Raw genomic sequence first — 24653 nt, 5'->3', positions numbered from 1 at the left:
CTTCGTCTCATCTCATCCTCCTTCGCCACCCCCCTTCAGCCCTCCGTCTCTCCTTGCTGCATCCCTTGGTGCCGCTTCCACCAGCTCTCCTCGCCAGGAATATAAAGATCTCGACGATCTCGGTTGTAGCGGCCAACCCAGTGGCGTAACTACGAATTTCAAAGCTTCTCTAGTTTACGACACGGTGTTTCGACGTCGAAACCACCTCGCGTCTTATCCCAATTCCGCTCGATAAAGCAATAGGTATCGTCACGTCGAATGTGGCGGTCGTTCAGACGAGATGTGCAATTAAAACACATAAATATATTTAAACGTGTATTATTTACAAAAATTTAAAAGGTAATTTTTTATATTTTTTTTTTCCGAAAATTAGATTGTCGCTTAGAATTGCGAGAGGAAGAGAGAGAGAGAGAGAAAAAAAGAGGCAGGTATTTACGTGATATCGATTATAATTAAAACTGGAAAAGAGCGCAACGGAAAATTAATCAACGCGTCGGGCCGAGTTAATGAATTAATTAAGTAATCAATCAATCAGTTGGCGCAGCGAAAGTAGCGGAGTAGGGTTCTCGACTGCCGTGTCTCGTTTCGCGGATGCGTTTCTTTTTCGGTGCAGCGAGGGTTGAAGCGATGCGCCGGGGGGGAAAAAAAGCGCAGCCGTCGCTCTTTGGCGACGAGAAGAAAAGCGGTCAACACGAAAGCTCTCGCTTTTTATAAACTCTGCGTTATAACGCACATTTCTGAGACGTGAAATAACAATGGGAAACAGAATGTTTTTTCAAATAATGCATTTAAACATGCATGTGTTGTGAGGTGCATGTTTTTTTCTTTTTTTTTTTTTTTTTTTATCATCGCTGTTATTGTTTTTCATTTAGCTCTTAACACGTTTAAGGAATTATTTCTTTTTCCGTTTAACTCGCTCGCTTCTAAATCGACGTGAAAGATCGCGCCCCAGTAACGATATTTATTTTCAAATCGGAGCGGCACGTGTTGCAGTTTTAATAATCTATCGCACGCATCGCGATGCGCGACAGATAATCGACGCGTGACGGCAAAAATAGCGCGGGCATCGGTTTCGAGCGGCAATTTGCAGCTGGGAATTGTTAACGCACATTTGTCGCGACCAGCTCGCGACGTCGCGGCTGCGAAAGAGGAGAAATAAAAATAAAATGAAAGAAAAGAGAAATGAGCTTGAAATCAAAGGAATGCCTACGAGTGGACGCGCGCGTTGCAGGCGTGCGCCCTCGTGCACGCGCTGGTGCGCTTTCACGCCTTTCTGTATCGCACACACGCGTCGAGACGAGGCTCCCCTCGACGTCAACGATGAAACGCATACGTACACGCGCGCGAGAAGCACTTGGGATACCTAAAGCGGAAATTCGAGGTGTGTACGTGGTTGCGAGTGTATCTGCCGCGGCGCCTTGGGGCAGAGTGGCGGCGAAAGGGGGAAAGGAGCGGGAGGCAGAGGGTGCTAGGAGGCCAGGGCGGTTGCTCGGGGAGTTGGGGGGTGGCGTGCAGGGTGGTATGATGACAAAACATTCGCTCTGAGCTTCCGCGGGGGATCGGGACGCGGGGGCCGCTCGATGTACAGCCGAAGGGGTTGGTGGCAGCGCGGGGCGAGGGCGGCGGCAGAAAGGGTGGCGAGACGGAGGGGAGCCGGGTTAGGTTCGCGGCTGCTCTCGGAGGCCAGGGGTGACCGCGCGGGGGTGTGGGGAAACGTGAGCGCCGGGCGGAAAGAGACCTCCATCCACCAGCCTCACCCTCTTTCGCCTCCACCTCCTCCTCCTCTTCTGTAAGCGAGGTGAGGTTGTACGGTCGACTCGTTCGTGTGAAACGCTAGCGTATACGTGTGTATCTCGCGCACGGACGCGTATGGTCGCGCGCGGTTGTGTACACGAGTGTTACTACTTCGTGTACCACCCTCGGCGAGTGTGTGGAAAACGGGCGAAGGACGAGAGAGAAAGAGAGTGGGTGCGGGACGAGCGAGCGAGCGAGGAAAAGAGAGACGGGAGACAGATAGATAGTGGAGAGAACGAGCGAGGGAGCGAGAGGAAGGGAACACGGCGACGTGGCGAGGAGGTTTATATCCATCATTTTGTATTTCTCGCAGACATAAAAATCTATACCATCGCCAGCCTCTACCCTCCTCCTCCTCCCCCCCCTCCGCCCTCTTGTGCGCCCACCGACAACAGCATACCGCGCCACACCACACCACACCACACCGCGCAACGCACAACACCGCCACGCCGTTTCGCTTCGCGCCAGAGCTCCGCGTCCCTTCGCCGCGACCGACCAACGCTTTCACCACCCAACCGAGCACCTTCTCTCCCGCTCCTCCTCTCGCGACCTACTCGCCCTCGTCTCCCGTTTTCCCATCCCCCTTTCCATCACCCGCGCCCTACGTACGGAGCCGAACCCTGGCTGTGCACCGTGAGAGAGAAAGAGAGACCTGCCTACAACCGCTGCCTCTCTCGCTCTCCTCCGTCACCTCGGTACCCGCGGGATGGATAGATAGATGGATGGATGTATAGACGGACGGATGGATGGATGGATGGGGTTGAACCGTGCTGGGTGGCACGGCAGGGGGTGGCGCGGGAGTGCAAATATCGTATTTATTGTATGACGGGTCCGCGTATCCCGAGCTAACGCCTCCTGCCCGATGCCTCCTTCTCCTCCTTTCTCCTTTTTCCAGTGCATCGGGAGAGCGAGCGCGTCCCTTTTTCCCGACTCGCTCTCCCGATTGGGATGCATGGGTGTCTGTGCGTGTAAGTGTGCGCGTTTTCGCACCTCTCGAGGGTGCTTCTTTCGTTCTCCAACGCCGAGACACACTCGCGGACCACCCTCGGGACCAGGCCCTTTGCCGCGAAGGGTGCCTCGCTAAGGGAACGAGAAGAGAACAACATCGTCGCCGCCGCCGCCGCCGCTTCGACTCTTTGTAGTATAATCGTTTGACGACGAGGTTCGAGTTATCATTGGCACTCCGCGCTCTCTTTCCTCTCCTCCCTAAACCCTCTCTCCCCCCGTCGTCTTTCGCTCGCCGGAGGTAATTATGAATACTGTTCAAAGCGAGGCAATAAGGACGCGCTGATTGAACGTTTAATAGGGGGGGTTTAATATCGCGCGCCCAGCGTTCGCGCTGCTTGGCATAACAACAAGTGGATTTATAACGACGCGACTACCACTGGCGCAGGTCGAGGCGCGAATATTTCGTTGTCAGTGGTGGTGGCCGCGGCCGCGAGCACACTCGGACGCGCTTTGCCGCACGGACCCGACTGTAATTCGCTTTTATCGAATGACGAGGGCGAGAGCCGGCCCCTTTCACGCGCCGCACGTGAAGTAATTATCGGACAAATGCATCGGTGTCTTGGAACGACAGCGACCGGTATCGCCATGTAACCCGAAAGTGGATGAAAGGGATACGCCGCGCGCACAAAAGCACGCCGTCCCTTTGTGGGCTTTCAAATAAAGAAGTTATTCCTGATTTTAAGATATATCGATACGTCGACGTGAATGACCGCGCCGCGAGGGATGTATAATTGTTGAAAAAAAAAAAAAAATGTACCGGCAGAAATATTACAAGTTCAGAGATGACGCGAAACCATGCGATACTTGTCGCCGTCTACGCGTCGTGTCGGAGAAACGACTCTCGTCGCAAGACACGGGGCGCTTTTAGTAAAACGCCAACGCCCCATACACGCGCGCGAAATCCGGTGGCAGGCCAGGGGGATGGTGGCAAGAGCCGAGGGGGCAGGTCTGTTGTGGATGTCAGAAGCAAATGTGCTTTCGGCGCGGAAGGAGCTTAAGGAGCCCGTAAATTTCCACACCGTGGAAAAACGACATGCACGAGCCTGTTGAAATCCTCTCGCCGAGCAGAAGGTCCTCCTCACCTTCCTTACCCTCTTTCGAACTCAGTTTTCTTTTTTTTTTTTTTTTCTCTCTCGCTCTCTCTTTCTTTTTCTCGCTTGTTTCCCCCTTTTTATTTCTCTTTTCGCCGTGCCGCGTGTCCTTCTCTCCCGCACCCTCGCTACCCTTCACTCTGGAGGGCGCGAGGCTATTGGTCACTTTTGAATTTAATTTTCTTACACAGCGGCAACGCCGAAAAACATTTATGGGCTATAAAGGATCACCGATGGGAAGTGCAATCTATAGGTGAAAATATATAAAAAGCATGGGGGAAACGAGACGGAGGGAAAGCTCGCCGGGCGGTGGGACGAGGAACGTATGCGTCTGACCGCAAAACTGACGGGGCCAGAGATGGCGAATGTTGCCGTCGAACGATCTTTGAGGGACGTAAAACGTCGCGATGCAACGATAGACATCGAATGCCGGCGGCGAGACGTCGGGACGTGTCTCGCGACGCCAGCGTCTCGAAATTCTGTAATCGAACGCCTGCCGTCGGTAACGATATCCGAGCCTTAAAACAGTGGTACGAGTCTTGTATTCCCTGTTTCGTTATTTTAGAGATAAAAGCACTTAAAAGTGCTTAATAGAAAATTCAATTGTCCCGTTGCAGTGTCTTCTTGGCGCGTACTTTATGACACTTCAACGAGACACAAGCACGTTATATTATAATAGTTTATGCGACAATTATTTTATATGTATTTATAACGATATTTTATAACATATTAATTAAAAAAAAAAAGAAGAAAAATACGAGCTTACATGATAAGTCATCTTTCCGTGACGTATGATGTAATAACTTCTGTCATGCCTATATTCGCTCGGCGATAATTGCTGAAAAAAAATTATAATAAATTGAAAAACTGCATTTGTCCGCAAGCGACGTAAAAGTTTGGGAAGTAAACGCGATTGTGTTGTATCGCGAATATGAAATATCTGCGAGTTTATAAATTTCCCTATTGGCGCGCAAGCCGCGATTAATGAATCATAATTGGTGGCAACGGTAAAACGTGCGAAGAGGAGCCGGAGGAAATAAAAGGCGGAAACGCGGGCGAAAGAAAAAGAGAGAGACGGAAGGGAGAGAGCGGAAGAAGTGAGAAAAGGTGGCGGAGTAAAAGGGTGGAGGCCGCAATGAGCTGAGCTTTTCCACGCTTCCCCTAATTACATTTTCATACGAACCGTTTCCCCTTTATTTTCTCCTCCGCCCTGCGACCATTTTTCCCCAGAGCTAAATCCCCCTCCGGTTTCTCCGTCAACGACTGCTACGCTTTTCTTCCGTTTCTTCGCCCTCGTCTGCATCTTCGTCTCTTTCCTTTCCACACCCTTCGGTGACCCTTTCATCCTCCCTCGCGCTTTTCCGCGCTGGAAAAACGCTTTAATACATTCTCGTCGCCCGTCGCCGCGCGAGGAAAAGGAAAAAAAAAAAGAAAAAAAAAAAAGAAGCGAGAGGGAAAACAAGAGAAATATCACCTCCAGGTCGCAGCCTCGAAACGCGTCAATTTCCGCGACGCGCGTACAAGTCCCGCATTAAGGGCGCATTAAGGAGCGCATTCAGCAAGGCGTGGGGCTCTGAAGCGATCTGTGAAACGGATTCTGAGTTCTAAAGTCCGCGAGCCGAGATTACTATTGCACCGAGGAGACGTACTTGCCCCGGGAGTTTCGATGTTAGTTTTAAGCCAGTTCCCGAAGTCAGTTTCCCTCGTCATTTATCGGCACTCGTCATTATCGATAATCGTGCGCGCCGTTCCTCGAGTCCAGGTGAAACGTGTAATGACGGCTGGTTCTCTCGCGCCGACCTTCGATTCCTCGTGCACTCCGGCTCTGGTACGCTCTTAGGAAGTTTCTACGGTGTACAAAAGAGAAAAACGTATTGCCGCGATTTTTATTTTTTTTTTTATTTCGTTTTTTTATTTTATTTTATTTTATTTTATTTTGTTTCTCACCGCGACAGGCACCTCCGAGCCACCGTTACTCTCGGTGATGGGCGACGGACGATTTTTACCATCCTCTCGTCTCTCCACGTATCTAGCGCGCTCTCGACATAATCGCTTTAATACATTTCCACTGTGCCTTCGTCTTGAAACATAAAAGCGGTCATCCCCGTTAAAGTTATGGGACAATACTCATCCGCGTCGTCTCGGATCGAGTACAAAGAACATTCCGCCGTTACTTCGTATCGTGCGCTTTAACGTTAAGAGATAGATACGCGGTATCTACTAATTCTTACTTCGTTAAAGTCTCTTCTATTTTTATTACTATTATTTTCTCTTCTTTTTTATTTTATTTTATTTTTTTTTTTTTTTTTTTTATTCATACATTCAAGTGAGGTAACTCCGTAAAACTGATTTTTTTTTTTCGGGCTTTACAGCGGCAATGAGTACATAATAATCGCGCATTGTTCGCGCCGCGCCGAAGGCCACGAAATTGCGAGTTTTACAAATTACACAAAGTAAATTGAATCTGCATGAGAATTTTGCGAGAGTTTACACCGCGCAACGAGAGAATTAAACGCCGATGCAAATGATATCCCCGCGCGTGTTCGCAATCGGCGCGAACGCGAGACGGATTTCGTATGCGACGCAATATTCGACGCGCTCGCACGCCCAGATAATCCCATCTCCCTTCCGAGAAGTGGACACGCCGCTTTTCCCATCGTAGTCACTCGCTTAACTTTGCGAAAAGTCAGCAGTGTAGCGGGCGACTAGGGGGAGGAAGAGGAGGAGGAGGAGGAAGAAGAAGTAGTAGTAGTAGTAGACGGGTAGACGCGGAAAGCCTTCGATTCTTCTTTCGCTCTCGTGCGTTTGTTTACAGAGGACCTCGATAGAAAGGTGGCTGGTGCGGAGGGTACAGGACCTTTACAGAAGGTAGAAGGGGGGGAGGAGGAGATCCGGAGCGAAGGGACCGTAACAGAAAAGTACCTAGGGTAGACGCGGCAGAAGTGAGGGGACGCGAAAGAAGGAACGAGCCAAAGTGGCGAAGAAGAAGGAGGATGAGAGGGCAAAGAGAGAAAAAAAAAAAGAATTCGAGAATTCTCGAGGCGAAGAGTCGAGTGGTTGGGTGGTCGAATAATAGAGCTGCCCTTAATACCGTCATCCCCGCGCTATCCCCGGGTTAAACGAGGGAAGAGGTCGGCGGAAGAAGCAGCGCCGGTAAAGAGAGAGAGAGAAAGAGACAAGAGGGTGGCGGTGCTACGGAAGCGAAGGACGAGACGGGGAGGAGGGGGTGGAGTGGGAGCCAGAGGGAGTCAGGATGGTCGCTCGTGGTTCGTGTGCTGCCGCCACCGCCGCCGCCGTCGGGTGGGAAACAGGAGAACGGAATAGAAGGGATGATAACATTTGTATCATATTTAACGCTAGAACGAGCGGGTTAAGGGGTGGAAGACAGCCTCCACCCGACGACCACCTTCTTCCTCGTCGTCTCCTTCGGTCTTCTCTCCCGCTCTCTTGGTCACCCTCCGTTCCCGCAGTCTCCTATATAACCGCGCTCCTCCGCCGTTACCCCGAAACGCCACCTCGCACCCTCTCCCCCTCGTTGCCCCCCGCGCTCTCGCCACTCCGAGTAATATACCACTGAAATCAATACCACCACACTGCCTTCTCTATTTACCCAAGCTCATCATCCGTACACAAATTTATTGCGTGTCCCTAGCAGCTCGGGGTATCCCTCCCGAGCTGGCAAGGATATCTGGCGCAGCCAGATTGCGATTTCGCAGTAGTAGCCCCGGTTAATGTGACGCGACCCATTTAACGCGTTTTCTTCCCGGACGTTCATCGAGGGGGGTATCTTCGTTAAAAAGTGCTCCCGCGATTATTCCGTCCAGGCACCGCAGCCTTCCCGTCGATTTACAGAAGATTGACCGCATCTCGAAGCCTCCCTTTCGCGGCAAATAAAATGCGGCCGAGCGTTTGTACGGTCCTCGAACGTCGGCGGTTAAACCGACAACGGGGTGGCTGTCAGAGGGTGGGTGTCTACTTGGTCGATTTTGCCCAAACGCGAATTTCAACTCTCCTCAAATCGCCCGGACAATTTCCTCGACCGTAATTTATGTATCCGCGAGATGTACGCCGGATGAGAGAGAGTAGCTTGGTGGGAGAAATTTTTTAAACACCCGCCGGAGGTGAATCACTTAAAACGTTCGCGACGCGCACAGGTGGTTTCGTGCGATCGTACACGGCGCGCCCGCACAATCTCGCGCCGCATCGCCGAGGTGCTCGCACGAGATGCACATACGAGGCGCATCGATGGGGCGTTACACGCCGCGATAATATTACGTCATTAGGCGGGCAATACTGCTATCGCGTGCCCTGCTTTGAGCTCGTTACGCGCCACGTTCTGAGCGCGGTGGGGGCGCGGGTCGGGTCGTTCCTGCACGCCAAGTGAAAGATAACCGATAAGTAGCGCCGCGAGATAAATGTTACATAAATTAACCGGGCGCGATATAACGTACAACACGGTCGCGAAATTACGGGGACACGGTAACGGGCTCGGTTGCAGATACAGCGCGACGTAAGATAAACGTAGCACGTAGTGCGCCAGCCGCAAATTGTTTCGCGAGGGAGCGGTATAGGTAATCGCGATAGCTTTCTTCCTAATTACTCGCGCGGGGCAAATTCGACTCGGAACAATCGCGTCTCGCTCTTTTGTTTTGTGTGTAATTTTTTTTTTTAATTTTAAATAGTTAAACGTACAATTGTCTGTGCAATTTATCGCGAGCGGCTTTGCAGGGCGAGGGTCGGATTACGCGGCCTCACGTCGACGCGCAGCGCGCCGGGGCTTATTGCCACCCAGGTTCGCGCCGTTAATTTATTGTTCGAGCACAATCGGAGCATCGCGTGAGCGAGGCACCCAAGATTAATAATGCATCTCGGAGGGCGCGTCCGCCAGTGGAACGCGCGAGAATATGGGTCGAGTTGCTCGTCTACTTGGATGGGAGATGCATCAAAAGCTCGTTGATGCACTCGGCTCGGTGGCCCGACTGCTCACCGTCTAGCGTCTCGTTATCATCATCTCACATGTCATTTCGAACTTTTCAGGAGAGCGACGCCGAGAAGAGCGACCAGGACTTGGTGGTTGATGTGGCGAACGAGGTAAGGAATTATCATTTAATAAAGCACCCTTGTTCACTAATTTCTTAAGTGTAATACGTAAATTTATTTATATGTATACATATATATTTATCTATATTTATCTATTTATGTAAGTTGATATATATAAAATTTTTTTTTGTAATTATTATTTTGCATGCAAATATTGAACTCTACATTCTCGGTCAATGTATCAGAGCATTGTCGACGGGAACGGCACAAAGCAATTTCGATTTTGATCTCCTTTCGCAAAAGTAAAAGATCCACTTTGAGGATATTATAAAGCAAGCAAAAGAAAAATAAATAAAAAAAAAAACAGAAAAAAAAGAATGTTTGGACGAAGATACATTGCCGAGATTAGAAAAGACTCATGCTCTCGCATGCTACAGTTAAGTGCCATGTTGCGTGTGCTCGTTTAACGAAATCCTGATATTTGCGTATCGCGAAAGGAGGCGTCGTCGCCGCACGCGAACGGGGAGCACTCGGACCCACGTGAAAACGGCACCCTGGAGAAGCTGGGCGCACCGGGCCACGTTGGCGGACCGGTATCCGGCGCGGGCTCGGCATCCGTAAAGGACAGGCCGCCGTCGCGCAGCGGCAGCTCTTCCGCCCGTAGTACACCGTCTCTGAAAAGTAAAGATGTAAGATCTCGCGGAGAGTAAGCTTATTCGGCACTGCAACCCGGCCCAATCGTGACTCTGTCGCCCATACATATATTACACCGGAAGCCCTCTCTCGCGAGCGTAAAAGTCGATCTCTTTTTCTTTTTTTCTCTCTCTCTCTCTTTTTTTTCTCTCTTTTTTTCTTTCTTTCTTTTTTTTTTTTTTAATTCGCGCTGGTACTTGGGCTCGTCGGACGTTCGCTCTTATCGCTCTTTGAAAATTCCATCGTACGGTACGCACGATAAGACTGCAGCTATTAAAATTATTGCGACTGTGAAAGATACGTGCGACGGGCCCAACGTCATAAAATCGTCATTTCCATGATACCGGCGACAACACGGAATGCATTTATCTCTTCCTCATTCGATCGTCTCGAGGCGGCGGCTCTCTGCCGCCGCGTGCGATACGAAAGCCTTCGGGTCGCGGATCGAATCGGCCGGCCACGGGTCAGCGGATTCGCAATCAATTTGAGAGCTTAGTACGATTGCGACATAGTGATCGTCTGCAAAAAGTGGGTGCAAACACCGTGCGTTCGCCAGGTCGACAAGCCGGGTACACCTGTGGCGGCGGCGAGGGGCTCGCGCAGTTGTACGCCAACTATGGGCGGCATCCCTGGGTCCTTGGCGCGGGTCTATCATCCGCCATCGTCGCAGCAAACGCCACCGCAGGGTTATCAGGGCTTGCCATCCCGCGGCAATGAGCCGCCGCAGTCGCCCTCGCCATACAGCAACTTGCCATACGCGCGGCCCTCCATGGTGATTCATGACCCCGTAACACCTTAGTCCTTACGTTACCACGCTTTCATTAATTAACTTACATACTTTCACATGCGACTAAAGAATAGAGACATTGCTTTTGGACGCATAAATTTCTTTGAACCTTAGAAGGACTTCTGCCGCAACGTTAATCCTCCTGGATTATCTTCCGTAACCCGTTTATCGCGGCGAGCCGGACGAAATCTAAATTTAGCGGGGGGGTTGTGTATCGAACGATCGGAAAGGTCAAGCCGGCGGAAGTCCTCTTAGGGTTGAAAGCGCGCGATCAATCTCGCGTCAGACTCGTGGAAGAGCCACCCAAGTCGACGAAGACCGTTTCTTAGGCCATTTGTTTCGCATTTTTACATTAAGACGGCCTTTATATTTTTTTTTCCCCCCACCCCTTCTTCCTCCGTTATCGCCTGCCACTATACTAATCGGAATTCTTTTCTGCAGATCGGTTTCGACGGTCACATGAGGATACCCGCGAGTAACGGACTGAACAACATCGCAGGCGGCAAACCGTACGTAATTACAGTTCACGCCAAGTCGCCTTAGGTATTTTCTAAGCTACCTTCGTTGCGAGGGCGGGTTAAACGTTTGTGCTCGTCTCGCGCAGGGCCTACTCCTACCATATGAACGGCGAGGGCCAGCTGCAGCCCGTACCATTCCCCACGGACGCTCTGGTAGGGGCGGGTATCCCGCGTCACGCACGTCAGATTAACACCTTGACCCACGGCGAGGTGGTCTGCGCCGTTACGATCTCTAATCCAACCAAGTACGTCTACACCGGCGGCAAGGGTTGCGTCAAAGTCTGGGATATCGGCCAGAGTGTCGGCAGTGCCAGCGTGAAGCCAGTTTCGCAGTTGGACTGCTTGCAGCGTGACAACTACATCAGGTAAGATTCGGTCTGACGGTACAGACAGTCGGCCGAAATTGAAGGTATATTTATTCCGGTTACTTTAAAATAATAAATTCGTTTGAAATAAGTCGAGGAGACTTTATCGAGTCTTTCGACCGCCGAGCGAACGAAAGTATGGCATTCAATAATATCTACGATTTTTTTTTAGGTCCGTAAAACTATTGCCTGACGGGAGGACCCTGATAGTCGGCGGGGAAGCCAGCCAGTTGAGCATCTGGGACTTAGCGAGTCCCACGCCTAGAATAAAAGCGGAGCTGACTTCATCGGCCCCAGCGTGCTATGCCTTGGCGATCTCTCCGGACTCGAAAGTCTGCTTCAGCTGCTGCAGCGACGGCAATATCGCCGTGTGGGACCTGCAGAATCAGACTCTGGTCAGGCAGTTCCAAGGTCACACGGACGGCGCGTCCTGCATCGACATCTCCGCCGACGGGTCAAAGCTCTGGACCGGTGGCCTCGACAATACCGTGCGTTCCTGGGATCTACGCGAGGGCAGGCAGCTGCAACAGCACGACTTTACCTCGCAAATATTCTCTCTCGGCTACTGCCCCACTGGCGAGTGGCTGGCCGTCGGGATGGAGAACTCAAACGTCGAAGTTCTTCATGCCACCAAGTCCGACAAGTACCAGTTGCATCTGCACGACTCCTGCGTGCTCTCATTGCGTTTTGCTTCCTGCGGCAAGTGGTTCGTCTCGACCGGCAAGGACAATCTGCTGAACGCCTGGCGTACGCCGTACGGCGCCTCAATATTTCAGGCAAGTGCTTCAACGCTAGGCTGATTGACGGGATAATTTATATTCCCCGAGCACACTTGGATCCTCATCTTTATTTAACGAATACGAGCCGCGCGAAACTCTGCGCTCACGGAACACGTATATATGAGATACAATATTTACTTTCTTTCAGGTCAAATCATTTTTCTTCCTCAATTTCTCGAGGCTTTATTTAAACTCGTTAAATTTGATTTAATTAAAAGTAAATACTTTTCTAAGAGAGATATATATTTTTTTTCTCTTAAATCGTTTAAACACAAATTGATTTGTAAAATGAATACTCAGCATTCTCTTTAAGTGTTACGTTGCTAATAATCTATTAAACTTTGCAGTCGAAGGAGTCTTCGTCGGTGTTGAGCTGTGACATCTCCGCGGACGACAAATATATTGTGACCGGATCCGGCGACAAGAAAGCCACCGTATACGAAGTGATTTATTAATCTTATTCCTGATGAAGAGGAGAAACTTGCCTTTCCTTCTTTAATAATACTGTTAAAACAATGGACTTCGTTGATGTGCATTCTGTCGTGAGGAAGGCAGGCGCGAGGAGCGCTGTTACAAAGTGGAGAAACTTTCGGCGGCCTCTGAGCTTGTGTGACTGGAAAATGTGTACATATACGCGAAAATCTGTATCGCGACGGAAATTATACAAATAGGGAAGAACGAAAAAAAAAATCGATGTGCGCGCGTGTTTATAAATGAGCGAGAATCGACGATGTATATTAATCATCACGCACGTGCGGGTCCCCCGATTCTGCCGCCGATTATACGTTTACCTGCGCGCGAACGGGACGTCTATTTGTCGCGTGCATACAACGAGCGAACGCGTTGACGATGGAACGACGTTCCATCCAACCGGAGCGATTCGCATACGCACTAAAGTAAACGAGAAGAGCCTTCGCAAACGGTGATGTTAGATATACAAGGTGATTCTTGATTGTGCGCCGGTACCTTCAAGTTTTGGAGTTCAAAGTGAGAAATGGACGTCGTAAGCTTAACTCTTGCCTTTCAAACTATAACAAGTTAATATTATATTTCAAATAAAAATATAGTATAATTTATATATGTATATCGTATATACACATAGTTTTTGAAAAGCATATGCGTTACATCGGAAAGCTTTTCCAACTTTCTTTAATTCGTACGGGTTCTAATTTTTTATTTGCGTCTCTAAAGTACCAACGAACAATTAAGATTCATCTTATATATAATCTTATACTTACGTAAATGTAGGGATTATAACGCGCCTAAAGTGGACGGCCGATAAAGTGGTAAAGCATCAACTTGGTAGATCTGGCCTATTCACCGAAAATATCGCATTACGCTTTTTAGTAAACGGATATGTGATCATCGAGGCATCATTTTGAATTTATGTAATCGCTGTATCTTCGAGCAAATCGCATTTCCTTCCTACTACCCTCATAACAATATAAAGATATCTGTATCTTTATATGGAGAAGTCTAAGAGATATTTAAGTGGCACTTTTAAAAATGTGGGCTATTTTAGGGGTTTTTCTTTTCTTTTCTTATTTTTAATAAAACATGGAACAGGTTTTTATTTCGAAAATACGTTACCGAATTAAAGCTATAAATAATTGTGCAAATCATTCAACTCTTAATTCTCAGTTCGCTAATCTGTATTTTCAACGAGAAAAAGAACGTTACGTTATATCGAGTAGTAATTTGTCATGCAAAGCGAGACGACGGCAGATCGGACTTCGAGCCGTCTCCTGATCCTGTCGGTGTCAGTATCAATGTCACGACGCCCGTCGCTGTTTGAAATAGCTCGTGACGTAAGCTAGTTTACGGACGAATATCTTTTTGCATCGTAAAATATAGTGCGATACCTAACGTGTAATAATCGAATTTTTACGTGATATAGCGCGTATGCGTGACGACGAATGGCAAACACGAATCCCTGTACAGAATCCTTGTACATATTCGACGATTGTGATTAACAATTATAACGAGGTGCACATCGCTGTACGGTGTACACCGGAACTCTTTAAATATACCTATGTAAAGTACAATCCCCCTGTGCACAATCGGAACAAAACTATTTCTCTACTTTAATTAGGTAATACTCGACACGCGAAGATCAATAGAAGCGGAGCAGCTCCGTCGCAACATTTAATATTAGTTAAATATCAACTAATTATCCTTTAATAAATCAATGTTGCGCGAGAATTAAAATCACGTCTTTATGTTAAAAAAAAAAAAAAGAAATAACAATCTGATTAATCTACGATAATTGAGGCGTTTAGCCCAATTGTAAAATATAATAAAAGACGATTTCATAAAATTCCTGCTTTCAATTGATCTTCGTCCGAAAGTGAACCGAATAAAATTCTCGACAGGTAGACAAGTACCGATTGCATTTCGTTACCGTGATTTAATAAATTCGTGGAAACATACAGTTCTTTATTAATTGTGTTCTTGGCGTACATTAAAGAAATTTTCGGAGTGAAAAGACATTATTTTATATTAGTTGACATAAAAGAAAAACTGGTTGAGGCAAAAATTTGTGCAGGTTTCTGTCGTGTCGAAGAATACAATGACAAAATGTTTTAATTGGTGCATTACATATTAAAAAGAAAAAAAAAGAAATGTGTCGTAAATTAATAATGACGTCCGCAAGTTTCTCGAGGAAATAAATAACGTTTTATTTCACTTTTTCCATTCGCATTTTTAGCGATACTATAAAGTACGCTCTTTGTTGTGTTATTTTGTTTGAGAAATAATGTTTTAAATCAGCAAGAAGATGACTGAAGTCAAGGCGTCGCTTTCTGCCCACAGCTAGCGTTATTTGTGATCGACAACGAGAAGCTGGATGGAACAGAACAGAGGTTTTACCATTGATTCTATTACTATCAGGTAAGATACAGTTTATATACGTAAATAATTTTATTAATTTTTTTTTATTGTGCTTTTATTTCATTTTGGTTTATTTAAATTTAATTTAGACTTATTCTATTTTATTTTTTATTTTATTTGGCCGTGTTTTATCTAATATTTAACTTAATTTAAAAATGTCTGATATATCGTTTAGTCATATTATTAAAATCTCCGACCGTCTGATAATATATCCTATGACGCATTGACTCGTATTAATTTCTTTTTTTTTAATTAAGAAATAAAGAAAATACAAAGTAGCCTTCGGGAATTTGCTCGTTTGGTTAGAGAACTTGCTACTCGTACTATTTATCGTCGAAAGCGACGGTAGCGCGTTCGTACGAACTTCTTCGGAATTAATAAAATTTTCTGTTACTTGATTGGCTCGTGAAAACCAATTGGGTGACAGAAAATTTTGTTAGTTCCTGAAAAATTCGAAACGAGCCGCCACCGACGTGGCGCCGTTCCCGCTGATTTAATCACGGCCATTACAAAAAAGGCGTGACCACGGAATTGGCGCGAAACGGAGTCCTCCGTGCCACCAACTTACTCTTTCTATATTCCTAACACTTTATGAGCATTTTCGGTTACTCGGCACCGCGACACTTCGAGGTTGACGGATTTCTAATCTCGTACATTCTTAACTTCTCGATTATTTGAAGAGGCATGATGAAATTACCGACTCTCTTTTATTTTAATTAAAGATTGAAAATTATTTGATTAATGCATTTTTTAACAACAATAAAATTAAAACGGTGAATAAATAAATAATATATGACAAATTTTAATATTATAATTTTCTTTATTGTCTCGTATCCAGATGGACTCTTCTAAACTCTTTTTTCTTCTATCTCTTTCTCTCTCGACGTGTGGCGAAAGAAATTAAAAACATTTTCGTAATGAATTTTACGCGTTTTCTCGGTATCGTGCTGTCGGAATTCGCATAACGAGTCTTGTCACGCTACACAATGGCATACAATACAAGCGGCAATTACGCCGGAGTTAGGTCATCGTAAATGAAATATTATTATTGGCATATGTATCGCCACGTTTTGTTTGATAAAATGAATGTTACAAACTCGCGGAATAATAACGCGATTACGCTGGGCACAAAAATGGGACAGAAAGAGAGAAAGAGAGAGATATGTATTTTATTCGTTATTGCAGTTAATTAACTTATTGCTATTATCAATACTGTATATGTGTACATGTCTTGGAGGATGGAGGAGACTCGAGAGGAGAAAGTAAGTACAAGATATCACAAGTTTGCTTCCGATAATTTTTCGATGTATTTACATTTTACGTGTAATCCGTGTGTACAAGATCGTTAAAAACATTAAATGTTTATACTCGCGTTATGATAATCTATTCCATGTATGTACATGTTCCTCCATGTGTACAAGATCGTTAAAAACATTAAATGTTCAGGCTTGCTTTCCTCTTTTTATCTTCTTTTCTCTCGTAGATTGTATTGCATGCCCCACATTCTGCACTCTCTCTCTCTCTTTCTCTCACTCACTCATTAAATTCACTCACGCTCTCTTTCTGTCATCGGATCATCTTTTTTCTTTAAACGTTCTCTATCGCGTCGCCGCTGCTTATATACAAGTAGAAAAATTCTGGTAACGTCATCGTCGTTACGTGCCAGAAATTATGTGCATCTATCCTTCATACAAATCGCATTCGTATAAATTTAAACGCGCTTCAAAGTTTTGCCTTCCTTTTTTTTTTTATTTATATCCGACCAGTCCGCGCTTATAATGACGAGATAAAATCAAGATCGAGAGTGAAGGCGTAAAGGGAACTATAAACTATATCGCGTAAATGTTTTGTAAGTTCGCTGATCGCGCACCATGTACAATATAATGTCTCATACATACACATATTCTTATCACGTTTTATATATATATATATGTATATACATATATACATATATGTATACATATACATATATTTCTTTCGCATGTGTATATAAATATATATACACAATCAGAAGATGCATGATGCAATCAACTTTTACATTAATTGATTTTACAAAAAATGTACATTATAAGTGAATGGTGATATTCTCCGCACTTTGCTTTCGAGACTTAGGTTTACAAAGAATGTTCTCTATTTTCTCCACTCTTGGAAGGTACCGTAGTTTTACTTAAAAGGATATGAGAAGATATACAAAATTATACATAAGTATATGATATACAATAATATGACATACATCACAAGTTATTAAATCATTTCAGTAAAACTGAAAACAAAAAAAAAATAAGCATTTATTTAAATTGACATCGAGTGATCGCTCTGATTATTTTAAAATTAACAACCTTCCTTTATGCAGAACATTATAAAACGTATCCCTATGTCTCTTGAAAATAATTGTGCTCGTTAAGCGCAATTGAGAACTGAATACATTTGGTCGTAAAACTGTACGCTTCTCACTGGAATGAATCGTGCACGTACTTAACATTCCAGTAGAAAGTCCTTAATTCTAAAAAAAAAAAAAAAAAAGAAGCCAGCAATTCATTCGAATTGCGTTTGGAGTTACGGCAACGAAATATGTCCAATGACGACAATTCCGTCGACAAAAGGTATTCTAAAGAAAAGAAAAATATAACGACTGCATATTTAGACAATAGGTAAAAACTCGTCGTAATTTTATTTAAAAAAAAACCAAAAAAAAATAGTGCAAAAGGGATATATTACGTTGCTATACCCCTTGCAATGTTGCCAGATTCTGTTTTCTGCTTTAATTCTTGTAAAGAAATTGATCGTATTAAGATTTATTTCTTCTTCATTGTCATTAAATTATAATATCCGAAGCAAGAAACTTTAATTTGAATTTTTATCTTTATAATGTATATCTCCTCATACATACATACGTTGAAATTTTGTTTTCAAATATATACGTATAATAATTACTAGAAAATAAACTGAAAATACTTTTCATTATTTTTTTTCATTAATAAATGCAGACGCTAAATTCAATTTGCATTGCATTTCACACATGCAATGAGAATTTATCAAAATTTACATAACTCGTTAATCTACAAATTAAAAAAAAGAATGCAATATTAATTTAATGTTATTAAATGTACATGCAAGAAAAAACATTTCTTTTGATATACATTATCGAAAAAATTCGCAATTTCTCATTTGGCATCAAGTTTAATATGACCGTGAAGAAATAAAAAATAGCCTTTGACAATTACAAGATCTAATCCTGCTTTTCGATAAGTATTTTACAGACATGAGCGGTAGTCTAATATATATTTCGAGAAGAAACGTAGGAAAATAGAACAATTGACACACCGCTTGATCACTTGTATCTGTCATAATTTACTAGAAAAAACATTAACTAGTATTCACCAGTGTAGAAAACGTGTTTAAAACAAGAGATCGTATTTACGAATACGATTTCCCACACGTCAATTTTCAACTCTTAACAAAATATTTTAACAATAACAATCAGATTCTGGCAATTTTGCTGTTGTTCTGAACAACATATATATGAAACATATTAAAGGTTTTACTTTCCTATATATATCTCCACGTTCACTCTTAGCATACATTATATTTACAAAGTTGCACTAAATAGATCTATTTATTATTTATATATATATATACCATATTATCTTACTATTCTTAAGGCTAGTTTAGCTTGCTGCACACACGTGACGTGGTCCATGTGACATATGAAGACACTGGGTGGTCAGTCGCTGTCCGAGCCCACTGGGTTAATCTTTTTCCTTTTTTTCGCTTGCTTTGGATTCACGATTTCTTCTTCCTGTAAATTACAAAAAAAAATTATTCACCATTCAGTAACAAATATAATGTACTAAATATTACAAAGAATGCGTTAAATACTCTTACGTCTTTTATGTTAAAAAAACAACTGTTTTAAATTAAAAAATAATTTTATTAAAACTAGAATATGTTTAAATGTATGATGACATGAGATATTTCATCTGATTATTATTCTCGCGATATGAAATGGCTAAACGAAAGAATTAATCGATGACATATATAAATAAAATATATGTAATAAATTCAACAAGATAAATTGTAAAAATCTAACCAACCTCGCTAGTAGAGGTACTATCAATATGATATCGCGGAAGTGGTCTTTTCATGTTGGATCTTTCTCTTGTATTGGCACCAGTTTTCCTGTGGCCGCCCTTACCGCTGCCTCCACCTCCTCCAGAGGCAGTGGTATGTTTTCTCGCGGAACTACTCGGTGGTGGTGGTTCGTTCTCCTCGTTAACTTCCGCAAGCGCGAAGAGATCACCGTAGCTTTTCCTCAGTGAATCGCTACTTGCCGCCTGCGCCTGCTGTAATGCCCTTTGCATTCCCTCCGAGTAATACAACTGCAATTCCGCGGAAGACAGACAATGTTGGCGTAATTGGTCCAAGTGGCCAAGAACCTGTTCGCCGGTAGGTGGACCGGACTGATTCTGTTTGGCTCCAGAACGTTTCCGTTTGTTCGGGCTGGTCGCGGGATAACGAGTACTAAGTAGATTCGCGAGCAACTCCCCGAGTTTCTCTTCGTAATCGCGACACCAGTAACGTAGTACGGCTACGACAAACATATCGCCGTCGACACTTTGCCGAGCGAGTAGTTGTCGCAGAAGATCCAATGTTGGTCTGCAATACGTAAATTAAATTAAAAAAAAATTATATTATATTATATAATTACAACTGATTTATATTATATAATTACAACAATCTTTTAAATAGTTAGTAATTATTTTTACTCACTTTTCTTGCTTCAGCATAAATAAAATCGAAGTAAGCGCCTCCGCGTGATTACGAAACTGTAATTTTGGCAAAATTGGCAATACGTAATCGATTGGAAAATCGTGTGCAAATATGAGCTGCCAGAAACAGTACTGCTCGAAAGTTTCCCAATTTAAACTAGCTGTTAATAACGTGGTAAACGATTCCTTTTTTAACATTTTTAAATGACCTTGCATGATCTGGCAAACTAGATCTTGTAACTGACATGAATCAACAGTAGACACGACCAAATGTAAGAGCTGAACATTTCCAAGAGCTACGTTTTGAAATTCTGTGTACACATCAGGCACGAGATAACATAACATGAATATATTATCCTCGTGGCAAAGCTGCAACAAAAAAACAGACAGCGTATTAAAAGATAGATAATTTATTTATACTTATGTATAAACTTGTACTCGTACCTTCAAGTCTGATACCAGACATACGTCCAATTTCTTTTCTCGCTGAGCGCAGAAGTCCTTGTATACCCATGCTTTAACGTCATTCAGAATATTGCTAAAATATAAAAGTTCGAGGATTAAATTTTTTCTTTTTCTTTATTATGTTAAATATTCCAATTAAATTAATAATTTTTTGTTTTCTAACCTCGGCTTGCCTTCTCTTTTTTCTTCTTCTCTACCCCAAACTTTTAAAAAATACAGAAGAAGGTAACCTATCTTGGGCTGAATCGATTGCATTTCCGCTAGTACCCTGGCCAAAAGTTTCCGCCTGTTATCTACTTCCTTGCACAATTGAAATTGGTTTCGGAACATAACGAATAACGGTGTGCTTATACTATCAGCTAGCGCTTCCTCGTTTAGATTATCCGACGGAAAGATCTGTGCCATGATTTGCGACGATAAGATAGTTGATATACAGGACGCTAATGGGGTTATCGTCTCTGCATCTATTTCATCCTCCACGACCATTTGTACTATCCTTTCCATCGCTTGGCACCTCGACTCATTGTCAGTCTCCGTCTGCAATGTTTCTATACTAGGTCTCAGCTCTTCTGGCTCCAATATAAGACATAAATGCGAAGTAATATCCTCCTTTTTCACAACACAGTTTGCATTCTTCTGTTCGTTTTTTAATTTTACTGTAGACAATGGTACATCCTCTTCGTCTTCTTCCTCTTCTACTTTCGTGACTGTTCTGAAATATACATAACATTCGTACAATTAAGCCTAAGGTCTCGATTATAACGTTGAATTTTTTTTCGGCGTGAAAAATAGGTATTTGTCTAATTCATCATGATTGTAGTATGTACAACTGATAGTTAACCTGAGAGGAGACTCCTCTTCTTCGTCACTGAACGCTGGTTCCGGATCCTGTGCCACGTGGTTATTCTCCACAGTAGAATTTGCGATATTCTCTAATACACTCCCGGGATTGTGCTCCTTGTTGAGCTCTTCCATTTTACCTGAATATTTCAGAACCTTATTACCTGCTTAAGGACATGATGTGATAAGTTAGTAAGCGATAAATGTGCTGAAAGCTAAAAGTGAATCGTCTCAGATAAATTTTAGATAAAAGACACACGCCATCTCAAAATCGGAAATGGAAAACGTCATTGGAAAGGCACCACACCGGAAATAACCTCCGGATATTTAATAAATATAACACATTATTAAAGCTCGTGCGGATGATATTTTGGATGAAAATTAAGTAAATGAGTAACGGAAATATTTCTGTTAATTAAAAAAAAGTAAAAGTAAAAAAGGATATTTAATGTGCATACTTAAAAACTTTATCTGTTTAAATAAAGAGTAATTTTTGTGATAATGTAGTAACATGCTAATATATAAATGAAACATTTATATTATAAGCTAATAATAATTTGATTATATGCGTCAGATCGTTTTGAAAGTATAATCTTAAGACTGTAGAAATATTTCAATGGCTTAATGCAATTTTAAAACCATTCATCACTAAACTTAAAACAATTTTAAATATATAATCAAATTATTAATATTGTCTACACTAATGTAATTAAAAATATAAATAATTTAATTTTACCAGGGTCTGTATTTGGAGGCAGACAAAATTCTTTAAATGTTTCCCGTATCTTGCTTCTTAATTCTCGATCTAATTTCGGGCTATCGAATAACGGATATAAACTAGGTAAAACACGTTTCTCCAAAATTTGTCGCAACGATGAAAATATGCCATTTCTCACTTTGTCCGTCAACGCGGGATAAAAGTTTGGTATTATCTGCAAAGAAAAAAAAAATTATACTGTAGAATTTGTGTAGAAATAATTCAATTAAATATATTAAAAGATATGAGAACTTACTCTGCATAAAAAGTCGAGAAGTGTGGCAGTGACAGGTGGGTGAGACCTCATTGAATTGTGCATGACAAGAATCGCTGGCTCGATGTTCATGATATTGTCTTTCTCGGGTTCAAAGAACAGCCAATCGTAGAACAAAGCGAGCTTTGCGTTACTGGCCGCCACGGTGGAAGTACACGTTGTGAATAACCAGCCTATTACTGCCCATCGCGGAATAATATCGGAGCACAACAGTTCGTTCGTCGGATGTATAACTCCAACGATAAAGCGAATAAGATCGCACCTTAACGACTGAGATTCAGGTGTTGCTAAGTATTGCCTTTGAAACCAATCCTGATAACGTTTGTGATTACCGAAGCGAACGTTGCTCGTCAGAAACACTAGTTTCCTTTCCATTTCCGGCGTTAAGCGAGATTGTAAAAACCTTCTGGAGGTTCTGGTTTGTAATAATTGTAAAACACCGCTAAAATTTGGACAGAGAGTTTTTGGATTGAGTAATATATCCTTCCAGAGTGTCTCAAACTCCGATATTCTCGCCACGTTCTGCAGTAAGCGGACTAAATCTCTGAAAAATAAAATCGATCATATTAGAGTGCTTGATATTGTTGTAATTTCCTGAGCGTGCAAATAAGCTTACCTTCCAATGGCCAGACAATCTGCCATTCGCTCCCTTATCAGAGATACCGTGAAGGTCACTTCTTTTTGCTTTAATCCAGCCAGATGAGATGCATTGTGGTCTTCGATTAACCGTAAATATGTATACACAATTGATGCTACTAAAAACGGAAATTTGTCCAACCACGGTCGATTTTCTTGAAAAATATCTAAGAGGGCGTCAACTAGGAATAAGTTTCTCGGGGAAATATCCCCGCCTGCCGCATGCCTTAACAAACTCAAACAAAGATTATCCACATTAGTTACACTAGTCCTTATCATTTCCCTCAGCAACCACAGTAACTGACTCCTCGTAACGTCATTTAATCTCAAATACTTTTCTAGTACTAATTGATTAAGATGAAGCAGCACAATGGCCAAGCCATCTCGCGTGATCAGCGTCAAGTCTCTGTAACTCTTTGCAGCGTTCTGCGGATCCGTTAGGATCACCACCAGAAGGCCCAGGGAGACTTCCTCGTGCGTCTTGTCCTTGCATACCGCGTTATTCAGCGTGTCGTGAATCTCTTTCTCCGAGAGTCCCGTCGTCAGGTTTTGCAACATCGAGTGGCATCTCTCCAATTTCTGAAAGCATTTTTGCGTGAAAAATTTAATCGTAAGTGGACACGTCGTTACGCGGTGAAGAGACGTAAGGGCGCGCGGAAAAAAAAAAAAAAAAAAGAGGACGAGTCCACCGTGGCGAGGTGTTCGAATCTCGCGCGGGAAGACGGCGACCGCACGCGTGGCGCCGCGCGCTCGCCAACGTGCGCGACCGTCGCCACAATGGCGGAGGCCCTCGCACCCGATACGTACCCCAGTGACTATTTCAAATATTTATGTTACCTCTTCCAGCTCGTCCTTGTTCTCGATGCAGCTCGTGTTGAACAGCCGGGACGCCGGGGTCTTGGGCTGCTCCATCGCTGGCTGGCTGCGCCGCGGCCGGGCCCGTCAACGTAACTCGAGGCCCCGTCGAGCCCTCAGCCCTCAGCCCTGTGCCCCTGGCCGCTTGTGCTCGCCTCCGTGCATCGTGATCGTCTCGCTGGCCTACTCGTTCGTGCCGTCTCTTTCTTTCGTTCTCTCTCCCACTCGCTCATCCGCACGCACGGTCCGTATCTCGCTTACTTCCTCGCTCTCCGACGTTCTCGCTTCCTCCCACTACGCTCGACCTCTCTCTTTCTCCGTTCCTCTCGCTATCTCTCTCTCTCTATTTCGCTCGGTCTCTCCGCCGCCCACTCCTCGCCGAACGCCTGTGTCGTGCGCGGACCAGCCACCGTGTTTACTCCGTCTTTCGGACAGACCTCCCCGACTTCGTCTACAGCTCCGATGCGATTGCGCATTGATAGATGCGCCCGGTCGCTCCGAGGGTCCCGCTTCGTGTCGCCGTCGCCCCCGTCGAGCGCCCCGGTCATCGTTGCCCGCCAATCGGCGTCCACCAGCCCGTACACACGGCGCCGCGGGTGGGGCACGGCGGAAAAGTAGTGCGAATCCACGGCAGAGGCGGCTGCACGCAAGGCGCCACCGGGCATCGACTGATCCGCGCCAAAAAATTACAGGGTAAGCCTAAGGATCCGTTCGATCGCGGATCAAGCCCGGCGGGACAGCGACAAGGTAATCAGATCTCATCGTTAATCTTTTATTTTATTTTTCCCCGTCTTCGATCCTTTCGAATCGCAAGCAGGATTCATTGGCGCTTTATTTCGCCGTCGGTTCATAGTTCTTTCGCGATTTAATATCGGTCAAGCTCGTCGTAATTTCGACGCGACTTCGCGTCCGGCAAAGCGACCGAAACGTAGCCGCAAAAAGACTTGGGAAGTCCGCGTTTCCCTCGAAGGGCTCGCGGCGCCCTTCGGCGGGCACGAGCAAGCTCATTCGTCCTGGCTTTTTTCTTTTTTCCTTCCGGGTTAATCACCCGGCGAACAGCGAAGCGAGTAACGGAAAGTGTCTTCATGCTGGA

The 24653-nt window shown here is 44.4% G+C and overlaps 2 protein-coding genes across 9 annotated transcripts in view; one reads left to right on the top strand and one right to left on the bottom strand.

The window, feature by feature from the left end:
* Positions 1-14504, top strand: part of Gro (TLE family member transcriptional corepressor groucho) — a 55649-nt gene extending 41145 nt beyond the window's left edge. For 5 of the 7 annotated variants that reach the window (XM_070669888.1, XM_070669889.1, XM_070669886.1 and 2 more), the window contains 7 exons: positions 8931-8984; positions 9431-9622; positions 10183-10398; positions 10855-10922; positions 11018-11296; positions 11469-12072; positions 12423-14504. In XM_070669888.1, coding sequence (XP_070525989.1) covers positions 8931-8984; positions 9431-9622; positions 10183-10398; positions 10855-10922; positions 11018-11296; positions 11469-12072; positions 12423-12530 — 1521 coding nt within the window. In that variant the 3' untranslated portion in view covers positions 12531-14504. The remainder of the gene's footprint in view (positions 1-8930; positions 8985-9430; positions 9623-10182; positions 10399-10854; positions 10923-11017; positions 11297-11468; positions 12073-12422) is intronic. The other 2 variants (XM_070669890.1, XM_070669892.1) reach the window with 2 other exon arrangements.
* Positions 14505-15764: 1260 nt separating this feature from the next.
* Positions 15765-24024, bottom strand: LOC139110254 (integrator complex subunit 3-like). Of its 2 annotated transcripts, none has more exons than XM_070669883.1 (10): positions 23543-24024; positions 22686-23284; positions 22052-22613; positions 21775-21970; positions 21040-21205; positions 20362-20910; positions 20178-20271; positions 19735-20102; positions 19059-19620; positions 15765-18763 (listed from the first exon to the last, which is right to left on the bottom strand). In XM_070669883.1, the coding sequence occupies exons 1-10, from the start codon at positions 23615-23617 to the stop codon at positions 18689-18691; spliced, it is 3246 nt and encodes a 1081-aa protein (XP_070525984.1). In that variant the 5' UTR covers positions 23618-24024; the 3' UTR covers positions 15765-18688. The 2 variants fall into 2 exon arrangements, with proteins under 2 accessions (XP_070525984.1, XP_070525985.1); XM_070669884.1 differs by having other exon boundaries at positions 21040-21178.
* Between the last annotated feature and the right edge of the window lie 629 nt (positions 24025-24653).

The sequence above is a fragment of the Cardiocondyla obscurior genome, linkage group LG19 (assembly GCF_019399895.1).
Source record: "Cardiocondyla obscurior isolate alpha-2009 linkage group LG19, Cobs3.1, whole genome shotgun sequence".
In the NCBI taxonomy this organism is placed as follows: domain Eukaryota; kingdom Metazoa; phylum Arthropoda; class Insecta; order Hymenoptera; family Formicidae; genus Cardiocondyla; species Cardiocondyla obscurior.
This window is presented reverse-complemented; position numbering and strand designations above follow the sequence as displayed.